Raw genomic sequence first — 18,915 nt, forward strand, 5'->3', positions numbered from 1 at the left:
CCTGGCAGATTCTGTCTGCATGGACTGTACACTGGGCGACCAGGAAGAAGCCAGCGGGACAGATGGTGCATTTCTCACAGTGTGGACGACCACTGCTGAAGCCACAGTACTCCTCGGGACCGCAGGTCCCACAGGACAGCAGGGACCGCCCCACCTGATGGCATCAAAGATTTCAGTGCCATGCTAAAAATCAGTCAGGACGGTACATCAGATTCATAAAATCATATAAAGAAGACTTTGTGTATACTAATACACATAGCTTCACTTGAAAATCCATTCAATATATTAGTTGAAGTACACAAAGTTTATATTAAATTAGATTATCTTTTCTTACATTTTGATGAAAATAGTCAGAAAAGTTCAGAAAATATTGCAATATTGTGTCCATATATTTTGAGTTTATTTAAAAGTAAGATATCCACTATTTGAAAAAAACAACTATCTGGTATCATGTCGACAATCATTTGGTTATTTTTTATACACAGTGTGGTATTCTGTTTTGGAGTAAAACTCTTTTACACTGTTGATTTACCTCCATGATGCTGGCTTCCATGTCCACTTTGTGCAAAGAGAGGGCTTGCTGTGCTTGGTGAGCTCTGACCTGCCCATTCAAGGCCTCCATGTGACTGTCCAGCTCCCCCTGGAGGGTTGGGAAAGATGTTTGCTTGATGCTTTCCATCAGTATGTTGTACTGAGCCTTCACCTGGAATAGAGAAATAACATATGAGTTAAAAACTGTTGTCATGATGATGATGATGATGATGATGATGATGGTGGTGGTGGTGGTGGTGGTGGTGGTGGTGGTGGTGGTTGTTGTTGCTGTTGTTGTTCATTATATGAATTAAAAAAGTAAACTGCAAATACTCATTAAACTCTTATTAGTCTGTTCTGTATAACTAACCTTGAGTCAGGATTATCATAAATAAGTAAAACTTCCGTAAGTCAGATATTTTAACACAACTGAATAAACGTTTGTTTTTCTAATCACTGCTCAATGACATTAACATCTCCATCATCACAGCAGCATTACCTGCTCCATCTGCTCATGCATACTCCTCTGTTGCTCCAGTATTTCTCTCTGCTGGCTGACCAGCGTCCCCTGCTGCTCAGTGAGGAGCCTTTGCAGCTCTTTGACCTCGTCCTGCTGGCCCCTGAGGGCCTCAACGAGCTTCTCCTGGCTCTTAGACAGCTGTAGCTGCAGCACAAGAGCATCCTCTGACGGAACCTCATTGTTCCCTGCAGCAAAGAAAGCAAACCATTAAACAGCAATTTAAGTGATTAGCATTCCCCGAGGAGTTGAGAAACTGATGATCTCTTCATATTTTCATCATCCACAGTCTGATACTGACCTGGTTTCATGTCACATGTCAACTGTATCCATGCACCACGTTCCGACCCAAAGTCTGGAAATTCATCCAGAAATTGTGCCGCTCTGTCTGTTACATGAACCGGAGAAGAGTTCCCTTTCCCGTCGTCTCCTCCATGCGCCTTCTGGCGCATCCGGAGGGGCAATTTACATCCAATCCCTTTGCACTCTCGTGGTGCGCTGTCATCATTCGTCGGGCGATGAGAGACTGTGGTCGGACAAGTCCCACCAGCGCAGCCAGGATGAAACACCTCCGCAGTGATGGTTCTTGGGTTCGTCCTCCGGGTGCCATCCGCACCCGCTTGCTGCGTAAAGCCGCCCTGCTGAGGTTGGATGATGGTATACGGTGCTAACGGCGCGCTGTGGGCTTGCTGAATGAAATGACCATCCTGTTGATAACTCTGATGGACTTGTCCTTGTCCGGATTGTGCAGAGTGGTGAAACTGCCGTCGGGACGCCGCTGCTCTCTCTGTGCGCCCCTGGCAGTGCGCTCCGACGCACGGTCTGCTCCAGTCCTGGCCGGGAAAGCAGCGCGGCCCCCGGCAGATCTCAGATATGCTCTCTCTTGCGCTGAGTATAAATGTAAGACAGAATAAAAATATGGCAGACACACGTGCCATGTTGCAAAGCTGAAAGGTAAAAATGAAAATGTGCCTCTTTGCGCATTAATCCTTCAGTAGGGTGTATCTTTATGGATTCTCCCTTTAAGAAAAAATCCGTCAGATTAGTAATTGTCCATACACGTAACTTCCAATTGATCTTGAAGGAGTGATTGAACAGAAATTTAGTTTGTCTCCATCGCATGCACCGCAGTTTCTGCCCCCTTTGCCCCTTCTGGAGATAGCTCCGTCTAGCCCACATGTGGCGCTCACTGCTCCTAATTGGCAACAGGTTTTGCTCCTAGTCTTAAATTAACCCGTAGCTTTCCCGGACATACCACTCTGCCGAGTCACTCCATTTCTATTGAAGCTATGCATGTGGCACATATTTGCACTATATCTTGTGTTATTTTTATTCTCATAATCAGGTTGGGCATTCATGAGCAGCTTTTATGTATTGTGATATTCATGACAAGTCCCAATTGCTCCAGTGGAATTTTAGAGATTTAGTTTATGGGGCATTTCACGTGTGACCGTTTTCCTATTCAAAGAGTGCTTTCTTTCTTTTTCTTTTGCCATTCATTTTGATGACAGGATTAGGTGTGTGGGTTTTTAACAAGCCCTGTGAGAATTAAAATCTCTGAAAGCCTCTGCTTTTTACAGCGTCAATGCTTTGATGTGTTCCCTGGATTAGGGTGCAGCAGTAGGACTTCTAAAAACACAACTCTGTGATATTGTAAAGTAAGAACCAAAAGTGCCTCTCCTGTTAAAAGTAAACTTTGTTACAGTTTATTGCTACTTTCATTTCCTTTCCATGACCCCACATGGCTTTGATTAAAGTTTTAAACCACATTAGACTTGAACACTTGACTGTTTCCCTATCTTCTCATTTTCATGGTAATGGATATCTCACTGACACACACACACACACACACACACACACACACACACACACACACACACACACACACACACACACACACACACACACACACACACACACACACACATACATACACACACACACACACACGTGCACACACACACACACACACACACACACACACACACACACAGACACACACGCACACACACATGCACATGCACATACACATAATACACAGCAGGTGGTCCAGGACTGAACTTAGACATAGCTACTTATTTTCACAGACTAAAGTGAGCCCACACATGACTCTGAATGTGGATATCAACAGCACTGATCAGGAAGTCGTAACTCTGTGGGCATCTTGTGGACTCGGTAGAGAGGGCAGTGGAGAAAGGGTTGATGTCCAAACTGCTTGGCAACACCTCCCCAACAACTAAGACCTTTAAAACTATCTGGTAACCCCACCACAGTAGAGTGTCTCTGCACTGTCACACATTTCTGTAATTATCTGCACTATTCATAATCAGTTTATCTTTGCACATCTCTCACCACCTCAAACATGTTAGGCAACTATATTGGTGTCCCCTGTATGCACACTTCACCAAATTCTCATGTCAGTGCAATTTGTTTTTAATTTTATGTACTTTAAATTCAATTATATAGCATGAAAAGCAAATTACATGAGATGGCTCAGTTCTTTTTGACTGTCATAGTAAATTATGCGAGTGAGCAAATAGAGCTGTACAATCATAGTCATCACTAATGTGATTATAAACATATGCGCATTTCCTGCAATGACATGTCAAAACGTCTGCTGAGAAGAAAGACCTGTTACTGTATTTATATGAACAGAGTTACTCTATTTCCTGTTAATATAAATACAAATGCTTCCAACTTCTCTGAAGCTGTGACTTTTAATTTCCATGCAAGTTTATTTTCAAGCCTATCTTGTTTCTTTGCAACTTAGTTATATGCAGTGTTGAAAAATGTCATTAAGACATTACAAATTAAAAAGTGACATTACTGACAATACTTTACTAATTAGCTGCAAACAACTAAAGTTAAGTTACTCATTACTTTACTTTCGTTACTCAGCTCAGCATCACTGAAGGTGCCAATTTCAAAGCTGTCACACCTACATGTTGAATCTTCTGTTTAACATATAGAGCATTACTGGGATTTGTAGCTATAATGTAATGACAGTTCTGAATATCAAACTGTAAATCCCTTAAACTACACACTACTGCAAAAAGTCATTCATTTAAAGGCCCTTCATAGTCACACAGGTGTTTTTAGTTGCAATGGTTGGAACCAAGTTAGGAACCCACTGATGTGATCAAACCCCAGAAAAATAAAAGGTGCATGGAAACTAACTAAATGTCAAAGAGCTATGTCAATCAACTTTGGTCTGCACATGCCTACAAGGTCCTGAGAATAGATCAAATCTGACAATATAATGTAGGCGCTTTAAGAAAATGTAGAGAGAAGACAAGTGTGGTCAGTAGCTGCGGTGAGAGCAATGCTGATACATAACGTAATTAGAAACATCAACCTCACTCTGCGTTGCCATATAAGTAGTCATATCTACTTCCTGATTTCACAGGAAACTGCTAATATGTGCAGAGGCAGTGACAGCAAGTCATGTGTTCATGTGGTTTCTTATATAGTGACCCTTTAGCCTTTACACACTCTTCATTAAGCTTCAAGGTGTGAAAGAGACAGAGAAGGTAAGAACTCAATGAAATTCTGCTGCTGTGTATTTAGAGACTGAATGGTAAATATCATTATAATACAAATATACAATGCTAATGTCTAAGTCATGTGAAGCCACATTTCAGCATTGTGCTCATCTCTTAAAGAGTTAAATATTTGAGCAGTCACATCAGCTTTGTTTAGGACAAACACATGTCCTCTGGCAGCGGCCAATGGAGGGTTGTGCAACTAATTAGAAAACAGTAAGAAGCTCTCAGCCACAAGAAGAGTGAAAACATGTTGGTTTACTGTCAGCAGGCAATGCTTTCTGATTCCTTTCATGCATATAAGTATCAATACATCACTTTTTGTTCTCAAGCTTTGGCTCGTCCGCCTGTTTGCCTGCCTGTCTGTCTGTCTCCTGGCGGTTCCTGCTTACGGTGATGTGTGAGACCACAGTGGGAGACGGCAGCAACACTCTGACATGCTTGATGAGAGCGTGGAATTCAGAAACAAATGTGTTTTTTTAATGCATACTCTGATGAGCACATGCCAACCACAGCAAAATCACTGACACATACACAGTAGATACCAGTTAATTAATACTGAAAATAGATATTCGGCGTATGTGTGCGTTTTCTGACACAAGATGAAGAGAAGTTATGTTTGACTTTCACATATGTAAGGCAGAAGTCCTGAGAGACCACAAAGGTAAGGTTAACTTGCATGATTAAAAAATTTCACTTTCATATGGAAACAATTCTTAGTCCTCTGCCAACCTCTCCCCTCTTCCCCTTTTACCTCATTACAGTTTAATGGATGGTCTGCTTACTGTTCGGCCTAAACAGAGAATGAGCTTGAACAGCACAGGCAGGACTGTGTATGTCACTCTGTTTGTGCATATGCACATTAGTCTGCATGCGTGTGTATATGTATGCATCTTTGTATGAAGAAGAACAAGTGGTACAGGGCAGTAAAGCGCGAGACGGAGACACCAAATTTATGAACCCTTCAAACACCACGTAAAGATTTAATGTATACAAGAGAGAATATGCACTTTTCAGCTTCAAGCTTTAAAACATTTCAATGTAAAGTTAAACACTACCTAACAGATGTCTGCTGCGCTCTCTTCAGTTTGATCAAGATACAGAGAGAAAAGATAAACGTGATCTCAGTTGAGAAATTGCCTCAGCTTATATGAAGCTAAGAATAAGTGAGACATACAAAATAGACTGAGAAGAATACATTAACTACATACATACTAATGCATACTAGGAAACTACTTAAATATTTGAAAGGTCACAGAAGCTCGGAGCCTTTCCCAGCATGCACAGGCCAAAGTAAAAGTCAAGATATTTGAAATGGAACGTGATTGATAATTACAGCGTTGAGAAACATACATACATGCTAGGAAACATAACAACAGTAAACATTTAATTAGGCAAAGAGAATAATAAAAACGTCAAATCTAATTTCTTCAACTGAAAGGTCAGAGCTTGTTAGTACAGTCAATAAAACAGATACAGTTAGCATGACATTCAAACATGTGTCATAAAGACACCCACAGGGATACAGAAGGTTTTACCTGGATGAAGATGAGCATTACTGCAGAAGAAGATTGGTAATGGTGAAAGTTAGAGCTGCAACATTATTTAATTAATTGATTAGTTGCCAACTGTTAACATTTTTCACCTTTTTCTGACATTTTATGAACCAAAATGGATTATAATTGAGAAAAACATCAACAGGTGAATCAATAATGTAAAATAATTGCAGCCCTAATAAAAATGTAAGTGTCTTGTTGTGTATCGTAATGTAAATATGTTGGTAACGTACAAAACAGAAAACATATGGAATGCGTCTTATTAATCCCGCCTCTGGATTTGTTGTTTATATGTGCTGTTGCTGTTCAAGCTGCTGTGGCTTTACACTTCAATATACTATATATTGTTATTGATAACCGCACATAGCAGGAGTCTCGCAGTGCCGGCAGGAAGCTGAGAGCTCAATCTTCTGCTTTTTAAGCTGATCCACATGCGAGATGTATTTTTGACCCTAAAGCTGGCAAAATTCCGCCTCCATATGCACAAGCCCAGATGCACAGTTTCACTGATGAAAAACTTTGATCTTGATATAAATCCTTTATTTTTACTCAGAAAGGATCGATTACGGGTAAAGAATATGTTACATTTGATTAGAGCGATCACTCATCATTCACAGATTATTCTTTGTTTCTCAGCACTTCAATTTAAAGTCAGAAGTCTTCTTACTAAGATACTCTCCGGGGAACATGGGAGCCATTTTGCCATACCGCACACGGTGCTATGTCATTTAGTAGAGTCATGCCAATGATACGGCAGTGTGTGCAAACTCGTGACTTTGAACATTTAGAGACAGATATTTGTGGTTCTTTCTGTGGAATGATCAAGCACAAGCTTTGTGTATTGTTTATCTGTTTTTACATCTTTGACAGTCATATCCAAACTGTATATGTGCGTGGGTATGGGTGGGTCAAATAGTTTCTCAATTTTCATCCCACAAGAATGTCAGTAGTTTTCGCGAATTTCCTCTTGCTGGTGTGAAACCAAGTTGAAACTGAATTCAAACTGAACTGAAATTGCCCATTTTTCAGTTCCTGGTGCTCCTACTGTAGTTTCTATTTTATACCATGTACTACTACTAAATCTAAATCTCTTCCTCTATTTTCAGATGGACGACATCGATTCCATGTTCAGTCACCTGCTGGGAGAGATTGATAATCTCTCTCAGGTGAGTTGTGTAGATTTCTTTTCAGTACCTCGGATAATGGACAGCATATCCCATAATAGGTTTATTTCCTACGCAAGAAGAGAAAAACAACACTGTGATACCAAAGATCTTTGGTCACATTCTTTCTCAAAACATGACCAGATGAGTTGGGCTCTCGCTGAATGTTGCCATCAGTGCTTTTGAAGTAGGAACAGGTTACAAGAAGTGAATCAGGCCAATCCCTCATTGTTTACCTCCATAATCTGGACATTATCTGATTAGACATTGGCAGCCTTTGATTTAGAATGTAAAAATAAGAGAGAGAAGTGTAAAGCGTAGTGTGAAGTCATCGCATCTGGATTGGTCTGTGGGGGATCGCTACAGATTCCTTTAAGCTGCTTCATCATATAACCGCGGCTCGCCAAGAAAAACATTACACATTTCTAAACTGATGCGACCCCCAGTCTGAAGCGCGAGTCATTACTGTCCATGTAAGCTGAAATAAATGCAGCCTCAAGAATGGGATCAGTCTCCAGCATTACATCAGCCATACCAGAAAAAGGCTCTATATGCAACTTTGGCCTCCATCCTCTTGGAAAGCCATCACAGTGACAACGCACCACTCCACAGACTAAAACCAGAGTCAGCAAAGAAAAGCATTCTGATTAAAGCATTCATCTTTGCAGAACCTCTGAGAAACAAAAGGATTTGAAGTAATTCCTCTTATTGATTTGATTAGGTTCATTCGCTGCTTTACCGCCTTGGAGCCAGAAGACAAAAAGGAATGTTTTTCATCCCAGACTGAAGGAGCTCAGAGGTGTCATTTAAGCACCGGCTCCAGCATGTCAACATGTGTTTTCAGCCACAGCCATCAGGGTTGAACTGCATGCTGGGAGGCATCATTTTGTGTACAGTCTGGCAGTCTGCCCAGCGTATTTATAGAGTCTAATTGAGCCTGTGGAGACTTAATGTTAATCATTAAAATACTGCATTTAAGATATTAGTCATTTCCCTTTATAACATTCAAATTCTTCTATAGAAACACAGATCTTGTGCCATTTTCTTGGTTCTGGAGAAAGAAGTGTAATAAGCAACAACGCAGTTTTGACAAATCAATTTTTAATGTATGTATGTTTTTACTGGAATAGCATCTGATTAATTGTCTATGCACAATCTGAATGCAACATGTTCTCTCTTAATGGTACAGCTTGGAAGCAGAGAGGGAAACACTGATAAATAACAGGCTCGTGGAACATAATTAAACAACAGTTCAGAGCAGTTCAAGCGCTGCTCTTTGATTACAAGCAACTACGAACTGCAGCTTCTGTCAAACACACAACTTCTGTAATGAAGTTTCTTTTTGAAGTTACAATCGTCTTGATATACGACTGTTAATCGTGGCTACTGGCAAAGACAGTGGGGTGTTGAAGGTGCAAGATGTTTGTTTAATTATTTGCGCTACATCTCCTCTCTGCAGAGTCTACTCACTGCAGCCGACACGGCAGATGGAGTTCCTGCCTCACAGAGACAAAGCACCTTCTCCATCGGCTTCACAGACCTGAATGGTGAGTGTTCATTCAGACAGACAATAATACTCTAAATCAACTCGCGGCTGTAAGAACAGAGGAGGGGGGGTGGGGGTAATTTCCAGATGAGCAGTGTTACACAGATACATTTCAAAGTGCACTTTCAAGAATTAAGATTCCAGCATCTGTTGTGAGATGGGGAGTGACTTTTGTCTTTTCGTGCGCCAGAAGGTCATTCCAACCTCTAAAAAACTAGGAGGGATAGGACTGGAGGTATTTAGTTTGACCCTGGGAGAGGGGGAAAGAGTGGACGGTGGTAATAACAGCTGACATCCACACCAACAGCTCTGTGAGGCTGTAACTTATTACTTATCGTAAAGAAAACCAAACTGTTAGCTAGACAAACTAAAGTAGTGGGCGTGATTGTGGCGAAAGATGAAAAGTAAAAGGATCGTCAAAGAACACGTAGACTGGGAATGTCTGCACCAAATTACATGGCAACCCATCTAATAGACTAGAAGCTCATGGTGGTGCCACAGAAAAAGTCAGGGGTCCTCAAGGTCATTGGGAATCATCCTCTGGGCATCATGGATACCTGTATCCAATTTTGTGGCAATTCCTCTAATAATTAAGATATACAGACACAGACACAAGACACAAAAAAAAGTCATCCTAATGGTGGCAATACAGGGAACTTCAGTAGGAGTCATCTTCTGGGCACCATTAATGTCTGTAGAAAAATCTGTGGCAATCTATCCAATCGTTGTTGAAATATTTCCATCTGGACTAAAGTGGTAGTCCGGAAATAACATCCTTGCTGTTACCATTTGCTGCCAAGATGGCACAAATTAAACAGATTAAACAAAATAAAAGTCCGTGTAAAGAAAAAATAAGTATGTGTTCTGAGTTTGACATACCACAGAAAAGTGTGTTGTTAACCCCCCTGCCAAATTTGAATGATTAAAAAAATCGGCAAATATATGAAATTAGGCTTCAAAGGTGTGTAAAAGTCTGCCTATTTCTCTTCTCCCAAACGCTGTGGGAGTGGCCGCCGAGTTTGCTGAAACCCCGCCCCCTACCACGTGTCACCTGTCAATCAAAGTCACCACCTCTAACAGAAACATGGACGCTAGATCTGAGAGCTTTCTGCTGCTAACTCAGCGGCTAACTCAGCGGCTAACTCGGCGGCTAGCTCGGCGGCTAGCTCTGTGGCTAACTGTAGACTGTAGTAGTAGTGTGCGCTGAATGTATTTATACCTCTACAGCAGCAGGGGCGGGTATATGCTCCGGTGTGTAACTGTGCTATTGGTAAACCGCCGGGTTACGTAACGCGGTGATGATTTTCAGACCCGCCCATTAAATCCAGACACAGAAATCTTGAAACACAGTTTGTGAAGCCTAGCTCCACAATTCAAATCTAAATGGTTGAAATGCTTTTTACGCCTTTTTTAGAAATACATTTATGACCTATTTAATGTGTTTAGAAGAAAATGTCTGAATTCACTTTACACAGTCTTTAAAGAAAAAAAAAGCTGTGTCAGTGAACAATGCTTATCCTAAAAACTTTAACGCTTCAGTTGTTGACTTGTGTTCTTTAATCGCAGAGAGCACAAAAACCCATTTTCTATCCTCTACTGTAAAATCTCATAGTCAGTTATATTCAATTAACTCTTCATTAACTTAATGAAATTAGATAAGTTTCAAGTCAGGTCACTGTCAGAATTTACAATCATGTTACTTCACTTGTTCACTAAAATCCCCTTCATTCATAACATTAAGCTGTAAGGTTGTTTTGGCCCCAAAAGCACACATGGAAATACAGAGAGATGACAAGGAGCAGGCAGGCTGTAGAGGGGTTGTATGGTGGGGTCTGGTTGGTGGCTAGGTGAATATGGTGTGGAGTGGTTGAAGAGTGGGCTTGCTTTGGTAGACGACCTAACACCGGAGACCTGGACACAGGAGAAGTCCAGGTTAGTAAGTTGGACGAGGAGATCACAAGAAAAAAAAAAAAAGTACTTAGAATACTGAGCGGCTGAGAGAGAGTAACAACCGCTGAGCTGAGAGGAGAGGAGAGCCAGAGTACTTGAGCTGTGAGTAGATGAGCTGATTGCAGACAGGTGTGGAGTTGAACCAGGCGCCAGGTCATTGAAGCCGTGCCCACAACACACACACACACACACACACACACACACACACACACACACACACACACACACACACACACACACACACACACACACACACACACACACACACACACACACACACACACAAACAGACAGGGAAGGAGGAGACACAGGGGAAACAGGGAAAATACAGAGAAGTACACAGAGAGAAAAAGTGGAGGCACAGCCAGATCTGTGACACCAATATGATATACTGCAGATGCCATGTCTATTAGTGTGGCTGCAAGCATTTGCAACAGCTGAAAGGATTTGATGCTGTAGATCATGAGGGATCAGACTTGATGCTTATAACAAAAACATAGTTAAAGTCTGTCAGAAACCGAAAATCACAAATTGCAGATGTGAAAATCCAAAGTTGTAAATGTGTTAAATAATAAATTATACACAGGACAAATTCAAAGTCCAAGAATTAAAAACATCTTGTCTTAAAATTTGGACTTTTCTCAACTTTTTTTTTTCTCGACAGTGTAGATGTTTTGGCCTCTTCTGCCTGTTAAATGAAAAACTTCAGTAAATGCTTGAATGAACGGAAATTTTTCTGTAAGCATAAACATTTGAAACTAACTAAAAAAACATCTTTGATTTGAGTTTCTTAATAACAGGATGACCTTCTTTTTTAACCTTCAGTTTCCAGGGAAGTTGTAGTGAGAGCTGCTGTACAACCGCCGGCTGATCTGCTGGCCACTGAGCCGCTTTATTGGAACAGCTGGGAGTTAAAAGCTTTGCTCAGTGATACCTCAGTAGTGTTAATGAAGGAAAGCAGGCTGGGGTTTGAACCTGTGACCTTAACCTTTACTTTTTCTAACCTTTAGGCCAACTTTTGCCCTCTCATCTCCTTACAGAGTCTCTTAATGAACTGGAGGACCATGACCTGGATGCTCTGATGGCTGACCTGGCATCAAAATCAACCACATCAGAAATGAGACTTAACACTGATCAACATACCGGCAGCCTCACTGATGACCCGATTACAACACCCAACATGACTCAGGGATCTGATACAGTAGCTGCCTTCCAACCACCGTCAAACACTGCTGGATCCTCTGGAGCGCAGCAGACGGTAACCTAGAATCTCTCAGCGATTCTAAGAATTAAGTCATAATTTCATAGATGTGGGGAATGAACTGATCACCTCCTCATGGTATTCTTCCAGAGCGAAGCCCAGACAAAGGCGGACAAAATAAAGTTGGCTTTGAAGAAGCTGAAAGAAGCCAATGTGAAAAAGGTAAAGTCAGCAGGTTTGATTAAAACATGGACAGAGTTCATAGACGGACTTTCAATTTCAGTACAGTTAGATTGAAGAGGCTAACTGAGGTGTGTGTGTGTGTGTCTGCTAGTTGATAATAAAGGTGCTGATGACTGACGGCAGCTTCAAGACTCTGATGGTGGATGAGAGACAGACGGCCAGAGAGCTTTTGGACGTGCTGTTTGAGAAGACGCACTGTGACTGCAGCATTGGCTGGAGCCTGCATGAAACAAACCCTGAGCTTCAGATTGGTGGGTTGAACACCCACACACACACACACACACACACACACACACACACACACACACACACACACACACACACACATGTACATGTACAGTCAAATCATATGCAGGCAATCATAAGCGTGTGCACATACAGTATAGTATACAGATTCAAAGCTGAAGATCAATACACACTTTCCAAGGAGCTCAGTGAGTTCAGTGTGTTGTTGTTGTATCTCATCTATTTCAGAAAGAAGCTTCGAGGACCACGAGTCTTTAGTGGAGCCGCTGTCTGCATGGACTCGCCACAGTGAGAACAAAATCTATTTTGAGTCGAGACCTCAGAGATATCTGATGTTCACAGACCCTGAGGTGAGCAGGAGCTGGCATTTTCTTCACGCCAAAGCTTGATTGTATGGTTCAACGCTCAAATAGTTAACTGAACCGCATCTTTCTTGTCCTGAAGTTATTCTACATGTGGAAGAAGACGAAGGAATGTTTGAATAAGATAACTGATCAAGACAAAAAACTCTTAATCAAGGTGAGTTACACACCTCCCCACAATGATGTCACTACATGTCAAAGTTGCTGTGTGTCATCTCAAAGCTCAAAACAGCTTGAAAAGTTATGCCTTATTTTCTTTTCACCTCTTTTTTTGCATGTTATCTCTCTCCTCTGACCCCGCAGGAGCATTTTGGAGGTTCTACTCTGATTGTCCCTGATCTTGAGGGAATGCTGTACCTAAAGGAAGATGGAAAGAAGGTTTGGAAGTCTCGCTACTTCATGCTCAGAGCCTCAGGCATCTACTTCGTACCCAAAGGAAAGACCAGGGTATGACAAATCAAACTATGAGAACATTCAACATCTTACCTCATTGCGAAGGCCAGCAGATACTGAATTTAGTGCCAAACATAGACAAGAAACCATGCATTGTCAACACTACTTGTTTTTCTTGTTGCTATGTATACAACAGGAAGATGATTAAAAACCTTTAGCAGACCAAAGGAAAGGAAGTCATGACAGTAAATGAAGCAAATACTTTTTTAAGGTTTCATGAGGTGATAGTTTGGCACCAAGTAGAAAAGAAAAAGACTTTTTGTGAATATTACTCACTGTCTTACAGAGGATTTGTGTCAAGCAGTAGCTGCACTATGTTTAAAATTGCAACCTGAATTGAACCAACCACTAAATGTTATAAAGTTTTAATAGCAGTATGAAAATCAGAAAATAATTTAGACTTTTCATTTGGATAGCTGATGATATATTTCCTGGTAAGATTAAACAAATGAACACTTCTTTACATTAACGATGAAATACATCTGCAATATTGACAAATGATGTCAGGCCCAGTCTAACAACTGTCTAGATGATGAGAAAATGGAGAAATTAAAAGAAAACACTGGAGAAGACAAGCAGCACTCCTTAAACAAAAAGACAAGAGAAGTGCATGATGGCTTACATCTGAGTGCTGGAGCACAGCAGAGGCAGAATGGCAAGAGGAAGAGAAATGAAGATGGACAGTGTGAACTGATGCCTCACTGCTGTTAAAGAGAAACATGTCGTCCTATCACTGAGACAGATCAGAAAAACACCGGCCAGGCTAACTCAGAATAATGGAGGAAATAGATGAGGGAGGGAAACTGTGCAAGACAGATGTGCAAATCTCAAACATAAGAGAGCTGCAGGAATCATCTGAGGTCAAGGACACATGGATGAAGAGCAGGAAGATCTGGAAAGGATACTTCATTAGGAAGAGGAAAAAATAAATCTAAGCTTCTCTTGCAGCCTCAAATGCTGCACCCACATGTGACGGCAACACCAAGACTAACAGAGACACAAAAGCTACCTGAAGAAGAGAGAATGATGAAGCTGTGGTCATCAAGTGGGCAGGGTAAGCAAGAAACCTGAACGATGAAACATAAGAAACCATCAAAAGAACATCAAAAGAGTCTTCCAGGAAGTGGAAGTGGAAGAAAATCCAGTTGTTTCCAGTGAACAACAGTTTGTCAGTTAGGCTTGACTGATTTCCATTCAATGTGTGGACATGATGTGTTGAAATGGAAATCAAATGAGGACTTCCTTTGAATGTTGAATGAAGAGAAATGGGCAGTCACTCAATCGTTTCCTTTGAATTGTCATTTTGAATTCCTACCATGGAATATGATATACAAATTAAATGCATTTTGTCTTCTCATGCACACACACACACATACATATTCATAACACACTCCAAGTCCCAACAAGTATGCATCGATATGTTCCACATTCCTACATGTCAGTCTGATTATTTTCTGTTTTTCTCAGACTTGTAAAGATCTGGCTTGCTTTGTCCATTTCGAGAAAGTCAACATCTACACCGCCAACAACTACAAACAGAGATACAGAGCTCCCACCAACTTCTGCTTCATACTAAAGGTGAGCTCAGCAGTTATAGTCACTGAAAGTGGATGAATATATCATAAATCCTAAAAGCACAAAGCAAGTGGCTAGAAGTTGAGTGTTTCTCATGTGGTTTGCTAAACTAGAAGTTATTATTGAAAGAATGCTGTTTGTTCCTGGGCAGCAGCATGAGCGGATATATCTCTTTATTCTGTGTATCAATAGGAAGTGAACACATGTTTCTATTTTAATAGATACATGTAATATAATGTAAATCATTCCATTTTAAGGTGAGGACTTGTTAATGTAAGGTCAATGTTAGTCTCCATGTAATGAAGTCAATGTAATGTCCTCTGAAGTGATTGGAACACGACACAAAAGTTTTGTTTTTGGAAGGCAGCAACTTTCTACGCACACAAGAGCAAAGACTGAGAGGAAGTCTGAACGTTACACTTCTGCACAGATACTGCACAGATCAAGTTGTCATATGATAAGACAACGTGCTGTTGATGTTATTGGGAAATGAGTGATAAGTGAAGTTGTGAGGAAGTGAGATGAATGAAGAAAAAACAACACATTGACCTGTGGGTGCACTGGGTTTTTTTTCCTTTTCTCTTTTGGCAGCTTGCTTTGTTAGTAACCTGGACAAGCAAAAAAAAATGTTGGTGTTGACTGTCTTTAATTAAAAGTAAACACTACTAATACATTAATAATAAACAGACACATTCACAGTGGAAACAAATCTTGCTTTCATTCCTTCCTGTTTTTCATCATGATTTTTCCCCATGGACATTGTACATACCAATGTTTTTCCAAGCTCCATTATCCACAGTGCAGTCCGAGCTGGATTTTGTCTGCCCTCTGCTGGCTGTTGTGCAGACTACAAGTACACTAACTGAAAGCAGACATACAGTATTTACAGTATTGACAGTATTTAACTCTCTCTCTCTTCACCCAGCATCCCTGTATCCAGAAGGAGTCGCACTACGTCAAGTTCCTGTGCTGTGAAGATGAACACACACTGTTGCTTTGGGTCAACTCTATCAGAATAGCAAAGGTCAGATCCAACACTACCAGTAGAATAGTGAAGTTAAACCAATTACAGTTCAGTTTTAGTTATACATTTAGGGCTGCTGTTAATGAAAAATCAATATGAAGACGTTTCATGACTGCAGAGTTAAACATGTGTGTGTTATGTCTGCATGTTCAGTATGGGACTGACCTATATCAGAACTACCAGACTGCAGTGAGAAAAGCCTCCACTCTGCAAACTTTCCAACACACTGCCCACAAAGGTAAGGCTGCATGTTAAGAGCAGGGCAGGTATATGTAAAGCGTTCAAGAAATTGTTTTAAGTCTTACATACTTTTTATTGTTCATTCTGAGCCACCTCAGTATTTCCTCATAATTAGGCTTTATACCAGACATCTGAATCACAAATCACTCATAAACATTTCATCAGTCACAGATACTGATTAATGAAGCTCTCAGAGAGCAATTTATTTTTTGGTTTGTATGCTTTTTGTTTGTGGGCGGAAACATTTACAATCACTATATAATGATCCTATGGTACATAAAAGAGGACACCAAAAAATGTCAGTGAATTATATTAAATGTGAAGAACATTAGGAGAAGTCATCAAATTTAACTTAGTTATGTTGGCAATATTAACATATTGTTTGGTGTATGATTCATAAAAATCTTGAAGATGATTATAGTAACTAAGTGAGAAGCATCTGAGGTAAAATATGTATGTTTTAAAAAAAAAAAAAATGTAGTTCCTGTTTTTCCAAAATAGAGAACTCAGGTTGATCGAGGACTGGAACATTTCCCTAAAACGTTTACTGGCAAAATGTATACAGGATCATTTAATGTGTCTTTTATATGTTTTGTTAATCACATTAATCAGAAATCGTATATTTCAAAGCTCAGTCAGCATATTACATATTGTATATTCTATAACGCATCTGCTGGTCAGTCCTCACTCATTTATAGGAGATTCTGATCATTTTTTATGCATGTTTTCTTTGTTAAATTTTACTTTAGGAAAGCAGGGTTCAACAAATATAAAGGGTAGGAATGTATCTGCCTGAAACACTGTATATATAAACATTAAAACATGTTGTACATTTCTGGATTTGATTTGCATTTCACTGTCTCTACAGTCAAAAACGGTCAAGTCCCTCAGACCATCCCACAACCTGCTGGTCCACCTCAACCAAAGAGCACAGCTGTTGAAGACTATCCACATGAGGCGCCACCTGACTTCATCCCTCCTCCTCCTCCTGGACAAGCTCATGTTTGACACGCATACCCTTCTCCTCCTCGTTACGAGCCTATAACGTACACAAGCTGTTATTTATTCTCAAATGTATCATATTTATTCGAATTTTGTTCCAGACAAACATAAATCTTCTTCAACAGCTTTATGACACAGGAAACACACATTTTTTAGTTCATTGTTTCAATGAGCTGTTTATTACAAAAAGACTGTACATAAATTTCAATGAACACATCCTATGTACAAACTGAGAGAAGACAAATATTGGATTCTGTTCCCATGAACATTTAAGTTACGGATATTTTTTTTTCTTCTTTTCTTCCACATTTCATCATAAGAAAAAACACACATCAAAGAAAGGCGTCTTGACCTGTGATGCCCTGAAATGCTAGACGTAAAGTGGTAAACATTACAAAGTTCTGCACGTCAGTGGTTGTCTCATGATTTCTCTATGAAAAAGTATAAATAAATCCTTTACATACAAACTGCTAGCAAACCTTCCTCAGCAGCTTCAGACACAAGATGTAAAAACAAGTTGAATGCAAAGCTAGAAATACATTAGGTAGAAAAAGTTGTTTCCTCACAAAAAATACAATCAAGAATGGGATGTAGTGGTGATGATGTTCCTGTACTTTCATGCACAGTGGCTGAATGAATACTGATCATCTGACTGAGTTGGCATTATGTCTTTTTTTCTGTCTGTGTGGGAAACATGAAGGATTTCCCTCGCTTAACAACCAAAGAAAGCCATTCTACTTTTGTTCCGTTTCAGAGCAAATGTTCCACTTGAATGCATTTCAGTACACATGATTATGTTTGTTTATGTGGCTTGTTACAAACATAGATTCTGAGTTAAACATTAGCTTCGATGATATTTGACAGTGAGTTTTACTTGCACCGACAATCACTTTGTAAGAGCAGGCATCGTATAGTCGTAGTAGAGTTGAAAAAAAAAAAATGTAATTTCATATCGAGTGCTGCTTTTAAGACCCTTCAGGACTGCAGCTCATTCCTTCACTGCAGGTGTATTTCATCCCCGGCACAGCCTCTGGACCAAAATAAAACATGTGTCGCAGGCTGAGTCTAGCTGTACTACATTACCGCTGAGTCGCCTACATTCACTAAGATGCTGAAGTGATTGAAGAAGATTACAATCAAAACTGATGAATGTTCACCCCTCAAAACAAAGAGACTAAAATCCTCTGTTACATTTCTACGCAGAGCAGTCTTGAGTTGAGGTTGTTTGAGTAGGTGATTATGGTTATTAAGCACCAATGTAAAGCACCTCACCAGCAACCGATTGAAAGAATAGGTGTAAAGGTTAAGTTCATGCGACTCTGGCGTCGCAATCTGAGCAAAGACAGAAAATCATAAAGTCATCACAGTTGTTGATAACTAATCAGTGCAGCTATTTCAACACAATGGACAATTTAAAAAAAAAAACAACAACATGGAGACACATGAGTTAGTCCTTCCTTCGCTTCACAGATGCGGCTCTGCTACAGTAGCTGGACAGCATGAAAATGATATCGCTGTGACTTAACATAGAAAAATAAATGATCATACACGCCCACTTTGCCCAGATCAAGCTATAATGGCACTGTGAGTGATGGATAAAATTAATATTCAAGTAAAAATAAACTTTAAAAAAACAAACAAAAAAACATCCAATCTTGGCACCACCTCCACTGACACCGATGGTAACTCACAGGTGAAAAAACACACTAACTGACAAACGTACTGTACTGGCAGCTTCTCACGTTACAGTTTATATACAAGTTA

At 40.2% G+C, this 18,915-nt stretch overlaps 1 protein-coding gene across 1 annotated transcript; it reads left to right on the forward strand.

Annotated features, from left to right (window-relative positions):
- Positions 1–1,566: 1,566 nt before the first annotated feature.
- Positions 1,567–17,190, forward strand: LOC133990755 (amyloid beta A4 precursor protein-binding family B member 1-interacting protein-like). The gene is made up of 14 exons (XM_062429159.1): positions 1,567–1,694; positions 1,800–1,908; positions 7,253–7,312; positions 8,769–8,856; positions 11,846–12,063; positions 12,157–12,228; positions 12,341–12,500; positions 12,724–12,845; positions 12,940–13,014; positions 13,161–13,304; positions 14,778–14,888; positions 15,811–15,909; positions 16,063–16,147; positions 17,018–17,190. Exons 1-14 carry the CDS (start codon positions 1,567–1,569, stop codon positions 17,155–17,157), a joined length of 1,611 nt encoding a protein of 536 aa, XP_062285143.1. The 3' UTR covers positions 17,158–17,190.
- The last annotated feature ends 1,725 nt before the right edge of the window (positions 17,191–18,915 follow it).

The sequence above is a fragment of the Scomber scombrus genome, chromosome 11 (assembly GCF_963691925.1).
Source record: "Scomber scombrus chromosome 11, fScoSco1.1, whole genome shotgun sequence".
Classification (NCBI taxonomy): Eukaryota; Metazoa; Chordata; class Actinopteri; order Scombriformes; family Scombridae; genus Scomber; species Scomber scombrus.

Excerpts from the sequence above, each read along its gene's own strand:
- LOC133990755 (XM_062429159.1), top strand. The coding sequence starts at position 1,567 with ATGAGAGACTGTGGTCGGACAAGTCCCACCAGCGCAGCCAGGATGAAA. Across the intron at positions 12,064-12,156 it reads CCTCTGGAGCGCAGCAGACG|AGCGAAGCCCAGACAAAGGC; the intron begins GTAACCTAGAAT and ends GTATTCTTCCAG. Across the intron at positions 12,501-12,723 it reads AAACCCTGAGCTTCAGATTG|AAAGAAGCTTCGAGGACCAC; the intron begins GTGGGTTGAACA and ends CATCTATTTCAG.